Here is a 6,864-nt window from a genome sequence, read left to right as displayed (position 1 = left end):
ATTCTACATTGTGCAACTTACAATCAAGGGTATGCCGTCAAGGTACACAGATGTCATTTTGTTGTTCTCTGTCCTTATTAGACCAACTACTGAGTACAATGCTCCCTTTGGTAGGCATCTGATCAGAGATATGCTACACAGCCTGACTCAAAGCCTTATGCTAGTATTTGGTCTCCTACAGACATCTGACAGGCGATCTATACCTGGCGTTCAAATCATCCTTTGATTCAGTCTTTATAGAACTGTTGCACATCTGCAAACTTAAAGGGCAGTAGAAACGCAAGATTTAGGGACCTAAACCTAAACTGCAACACAAGACATGTTAGAGAGACAGCTATGTGATTCAGAGACGACAACTTCTCTGCAACAGGCTTCCCATCAATGGCAGGCAAAGCTCCTCCCTACAAGCTCCTCCCTACATTTACTCAAGCACAGCTTAGCTCAGTGGATGAGGAATAAGTTTACCTTGGTCTGCCATCTACATTCCTATTAGATAGAGGAAATTTGTAAATGCTTGATTACCATACCCAAGGCTTAAAAAGGCCCTTTGAGGTTATTAGCCTAGTAATTACCTATTACCCTACTTGAAACTGACTGCATAATTGTCTGTTCTAGTCTTTCAATACCTCAGCAATGAATGGAATCCAGAGAGGAAGGAAAATGATTGTAGGAAACTGACTGCATTCTTGAGTTAGAATAACTCAACAGGTCTTCTGAAGTAATGTAGCCTAACAAATTAAAGCTACAAGTACGCTATCACCTAACAATAAGTAGGTACTCGTCACCTTTCCAAAAAAATACCAACATTTGAAAACAAGAGTTTTAACACTTCTACCTCACTATCTACAATACCAAAGACCATGGAAGAGGCAACACAGCCAAATATTCATTATCTTAATACTCAGGAACACACAGCAGAAATCACAATAGAGCCAGAAAACGGTAGAGGTGTTTTTTTCGATCAAGAGTCTGGAAACCTAGCAACTTCAGTGTTCCATTCTTACGGAAACCACTTGATTAAAACTAAAGTCAATCACACACAATTGCAGAGGCACACACGACCAACTGGAAATGTTTTCTTGAACTGCCCAAAAAACAGTTCTGCTATAAAGTGCTTGCTGGTTTTTAAAATGTTGTAAAAATGTACAAAGTTTTTTTTTTTTTTTCCATTGCAGAAGACAAAAAATGTCCAAGTTACTCCAGAAACTGTTTTGGCATGGTCCATTTAATTTCCCTTTGGAACAGACTGGTCTGCTGTTATCCACCAAGTCTCTGACCTTCACCCCAGGCAAAACCTCCTGGTCGTTCTTCTGGTAATGGATTGTAGTTAGGATCATCTTCACGACTGTCAAATATTGCTTTCCTGAAATTATACAATCTCATCAATGAAAGTCTTGGCAATTAACTTTAAAAAATGTGTTAAGACACTAAATCACAACTTCTCAGATGCTGTATCAGTCTTTTTATTGTGAGCTATGTACTTTATGCAGCTGTTGGCTATATTAGCAAACTCGGTTACATACTGGCAGATAAAAAAGGTTAACCTTACTGATAAAGGATCATTGTAAAAAACAGAAAATATTACAAGCATTTTCACTGCAACTTGGTTCACGTCAAAATGTCAAGGTTTGTCTAAGGGGAGAAAAGGCTGCTTAATTTAGTTCAAGAACCTGAAAAATAGGAACAATAAATTAGTTGCACAAATTAGGGTAAACCAAGAAGATTCATAAGACAGACTAAAAATGACAGTAATTTGTAGAATGCAAATACCAGCTATTCAATTTTACTTGATTTATGTAAACACAAAATTAGCGAATAATGCTTAAGTTTACATGTAAGTGGAGCTTGCAGTAAAAATCACATGGTACAAGGTGCTGAACACTGATTTTGGAAACCCAGGATAACAGTACTGTAAAGGAAGGAATGCTATCCTGTATTGAAAATTCATATCCATGCTGAAAAGATAGACAATTATAGTACTGAATAGTAGTTATTTAAAAGGAAACTTGTGTTACCTTCCCAGTGCAGTAAGTAGACTGCATGTATTAATGATGGCTGTAGGGATCTGTAATAAATTATAAGGAGGAATAGCCGAGGTCATTTTGGTTGTACACCCATAAACCACTTGGGGGAAAGGAATACACAGTACAGGCATGTAAACATCTTTGCAGAGAAGTTCTACCTCTGGGTTAGGGGATTTTCATTGACTTTACTACCTCGCTGACCTACATGACAAAAATCTGGCTTTGGTCTCCAACAGAAATAGAGCTAACATTCTGGAGACTTCTTGACCTCACCAATACATACGACTTCAGAAAAGTATAACTTACAAAGAATGCAACATAAAAAAATATATATATATTTTTTTAAATCATGAGTGTCATAACTAACATTTGAGTTACTGCAGCTCTCCCTCTGAAAGGATTGCTAGTTAATGGGAAAGTGGATCAGACTCCACAGTTCAGTGAGCTTTAACCTTGCCTGGAAGACATTTACCATGGTGATTGTGACAATAGAGAAGAACATACCTCCCAACCATACAGAATTACTCTGTTTTTACCAAGTTTTGGGGTCCAAATAATGGGGTGCCACAATGTCCAATTCTCAAATTTCCCAGCTTTTTAGTTTGTTTTTTTTCTTGGCTGAGCTGACGTCATCGTGTATGCGAGTATGTCAGCTCTGTGAAACAGCCTGCCAGCCTATCGGAATTGAGCTCAAGAGCTCACGTACATGGACTTCCGGCCGGCTGCGTCAGCCAAGCAGCAATGGAAACTGAACTGAAGAAGAATAATGGTGCTTCATGGACGTTGGGACTGCAATAGAAATAGAACTGCAAAAGAATAAACATCCTGCAGAGGTATTTTGCACCGAGAAGTTGGTGCTCATAGCAGCCTTTATGCTTATTATGCCATGACTTATGCACTGAGACATTGCCATTCATAGCAGCCATTATGCTTCTTCTTATGCTGAGACTTTTATGCAGTTTGTAGCAGCCGTTATTGTTCTGGGGACTGCAGACACTTTGGATTATGCTGCGAGACTGTTTTATGCCGTTCGTAGCAGCCGAGAGAGCCTGAGACTGTCTGGGGACTACAGTGCACCTGTGTGTAAAATGCCCCAGGTGAAAATACCTGGTGGCTAGAGGTAGGCTATGTAACAAAATCCTAAAGTCCTTCACCATCACAACTTGTGAAAACCCTCCAGATTTTCTGCCCAATATTTTTGTTCTGTTCCTCATAAAATAAGTGTTTTTTTCTGCAGTTTTGTGGCAAATCAGTGAAGGACTGAATTCACTAAATGACAGGCATTTGAATTTCAGACCTCATATTCTTCAGAAAATAAATAGTAACACAAAACCTTTTATTCTACCAATTTTCTAAGTTTATAAGATCAGTATTGGAAATTTGTCCCTATTTTGGGGCTGTATTCCCTCATTATTGGCTTTGTCCAGGTTTTTTTGCGCTGAGTTTGACAGCTATGGTGAGAAGTGAGAATTGAATTTACTAAATGATAGCTATTTAAGTTAGTCTTCCAATCATTCAGGAAACTGATGATTTGGCATAGTGGTATCTTGCTCTGACTGTAGTGCATAGGCTCCTGGGTTCAAGACTTGGCAGTGAAAAGCACGGTGGTAACATTTTATTCTAGCAACTTTCCAAAATTATACAAGCAATGTTTAAAATGTGTCCCTGGTTTTTGGGCTTTTGCCCCCCCCCCCCCCCCATAATTTTTGCCTTTTTCCGGATTTCTTGTGCTGCAAAGTTGAGAGATACAGTTGAGTGTTGAGTGGATTTTACAAGGAGCTGAGAGCATCAGGGGAAGAGACGTCTAGTGCTGCTTATGCTGAGTCTGCTTGCATTCTTAATAGCATAACAGGTTAAATACTTGCTTTTGATGCAGAAGGCTGTGGGTTCTACTCCCACAGTACGTAGATGCATTGCTGATACTGTACTGTGTTGTTGTACTTTTAAAAGAGGTGGAGGTGGATGTAACAAGTCAAGGGTGTAGCTACAGATACAAGAGGGTCAATATTACATGATAGAAGCTTCAAAACTTCAAATCTGATAATAGTCGACACCATATAATTGAAGTTTTGAAAAGTCGAAAATGTAATAAAACACAACCTACAAAACAAACAATTTAAATGCCCCCTGTACCCCTCTGCTACTTAAATATACCAACTCTGAGATTGCACTACAATGCAGAAAAGGGAAATCTTCCCTTTCCACACTGTACGGAGATCTCCGTTAAAAGATTCAAAGTTTCAAAACTTCAATCATATGGTGTTGACCATATCAGATTCGAAGTTTTGAAACTTTGATCTTCTAATATAGACCTGATACAACAGAAGTGAGAAAATGTCATGCACAAGGGCATTTGTGCCTTAGTGGAAAGAGCAAAAAATATCATTAACCCAAACTTAGGAACAGAAAATCATAATTATGATGTAATGTGCTGCATTATAAGAAAAATTTTAAACAAGTACAGTACATTTTCCAGCATTCAAGATAAAACACATTGTTCCACTGCAGACAGTGGAGAAGCAAGAGTGGTCAGTTAACAGCACTTGGATTACAATGACAGTTTTGATGCTTCAGGATGAATATAGGAGAGGGTCGGGTCAATACTTGGACTAAAAATTGGAAGTCTTAAAACATGCAGTTCACCTAGTTTATTTTGTTGTGCATTTAAAGCTATTGAGTTGGTCTGATAACACAAATCAGAGCAAGTCAAGCAAAAAAATGAAATTGAAAATAAGTTTGAGAAGCTATGCAAGATGCGGGTCTATATCAGGAGTTCGAATGCATAGGTGTCCGAATGCAGTAACATCGAACTGGGAAGTTTGAAATGTGAAGATAGCAAAGCCGCGAAACACCAATTTTTTACGATTTCCGTGGCTTTGCCATTTCCTCCACTGTGCGATCTTGGAGTTAGTATATTTAAGTAGGGGGTGTGTGGGGGACAAAGCCCCCCCACATTTACAACAGTTTGAAGTGTATGTGTGTTTTTTTGGTTTTGTACCGGAACAGCGATTTTTTTCCCTGGGGAAAAAAAAATTGCTGTTCTGTGTGTTAGAAATTCTTGCATTTCGAACTTCCAGGTTCGATTTTCACGTAGTCAGACTTATCGCAGTTTGACTACGTGATATAGACCCCAAGATGCCCATGGTTATATATATGCGTATGTGTGTGTGTGTGTATATGGAAGTAGACTTATGATGGAAATGTTCTGAATTGGACAGTTCTCTCATTATTGGTTCATGCATTTTGTTTCATTGCCTAATGGAAAAATGTTCAAACAAATTTAAAAAACGGTCCAAGTCTAACAAGTCTACTCTATTATAAAAGGAATATAATTTAATAAAGTCAGGAAGGTGCAAAGAACACGTGTATGGTTCTTGTTTTGTGTGTAAAGGGCCTATGATATGAAAAGGGCCTATGATATGAAAACAGCCCAGAGGTAATCTTTATCCACCACTAGCCAGATGCATTTTCTTTGGATGTGGTGCGGCCGTGTGGGTTCCAATGCTGTTTCAATCAATGTGAGTTTCAAGGGCAGAGAAGTTTTAATGCTAAGTCAGTTTTCATTGAGACAGTATTACTTTGCTTAGCTGATGTCTATCATTGTTTATGCATTGTGCTATAAAATGTAAAAATAAAATCCAAATCATTGTAGAAGTGAAGCAGTACGCACATTAGTGTTTATGGTAAATGGGGTGAAATAGCCAGGTAGTGACACACTGGAATGGCTGCAGGGGGATTCTGGTGTTACATTGTGGTTGTCTGTTCTTCAGTTTGCATTTGGAAGTTGATATCCCCACAATTCCATTGGACTGGACGGGGTTACATAATTATGAATACAAATTTTATGTTAATCAGCATACAGATTTGTACCCATTTTTCATGGACCTTGTCCAGATTTTTGATGTTTCCAGGTTGAGAGGTATGGAGAACAACCATCATGCAATTGTTTGCTCAGAGGACAGGTTGACCTTTCTTAGCCCCCACATGGGACAGATACAGCAGTTAAGCATTCCTAAACAGATATGTTCTGTCAAGGTACTTGAGTTGCCTGTACGCATCCAAGGTATGTAGAATCTCCCCCTCTTGTTTTTTAGAGCAGGAAAGAATACTGGAAAGATTAAGGACTTGATTCAAGGTAAATTCTGAAACTAAGAATGACAGATTATTGCATAACACAATCCTGTCCGAGGAAAAATCAAACAGGGTTGAGCCTGCCATTACAGCCTGCAGCTCAGAAACGCACTTTGCAGATGTCAAAGCAATGACTAAAACACAGTCTTCCAAGTAATGAACTGTAAATCAGTCTAAAAAAAGGTTCCAAGGGAGGCAAGTTTAGTTTTTCAAGGTGAGATTACAAGAAGGAATTTGCTTTCAAAGGGGTGTCTCATGCAACACTCGTTTCATACATTGACCAAAGAGAGACAAAAAGAGGTGGATCCATAGGCAGATAAGCTGATAGGGCCACAAGATGCACTTTGATAGAAACATATGAAGCGCCATCTCAAAGTAGCTCACACAAATATTTCAAAACCAGTAAGAGATCAAAAACTTTTAGGGACTGCTGTTAATGGATAGGCACCACCTAGAAAACTTCTTTCATTTGTAAATGCAAGATTTTCTAGTTGCAGATTTTCTTACTTCCCTAAACACGTGTTGCAATCTTCATGGAACAAGTGTCTAAAGGGTATCAAAATAGAATCATCCAGGTTGTCAGTTACAATTCCTCCATTTTGGGGTGTACCATTCACCCCAGATGCTGTGCGAGTAGATCCAGTATGTGAGGAAGTCTGTAATAACTGCCCTTGGCCATTTCCATTAAAAGTGAGAACCAACTTCTGTT

General features: G+C 38.7%; 1 protein-coding gene across 1 annotated transcript in view; it reads right to left on the bottom strand.

Annotated features, from left to right (window-relative positions):
- Positions 1-938: 938 nt before the first annotated feature.
- DERL2 (derlin 2) overlaps positions 939-6,864 on the bottom strand; it is a 352,209-nt gene continuing 346,283 nt past the window's right edge. The window contains exon 10 of the mRNA XM_044054041.1: positions 939-1,363. Within this exon, the coding sequence (XP_043909976.1) occupies positions 1,258-1,363 (106 nt within the window). The 3' untranslated portion in view covers positions 939-1,257. The remainder of the gene's footprint in view (positions 1,364-6,864) is intronic.

The sequence above is a fragment of the Protopterus annectens genome, chromosome 13.part0, assembly GCF_019279795.1.
Source record: "Protopterus annectens isolate FY-2018-M chromosome 13.part0, PAN1.0, whole genome shotgun sequence".
In the NCBI taxonomy this organism is placed as follows: Eukaryota; Metazoa; Chordata; order Ceratodontiformes; family Protopteridae; genus Protopterus; species Protopterus annectens.
Note: the sequence above shows the minus strand (reverse complement) of the source record. Positions and strands in the feature narration are given on the sequence as shown.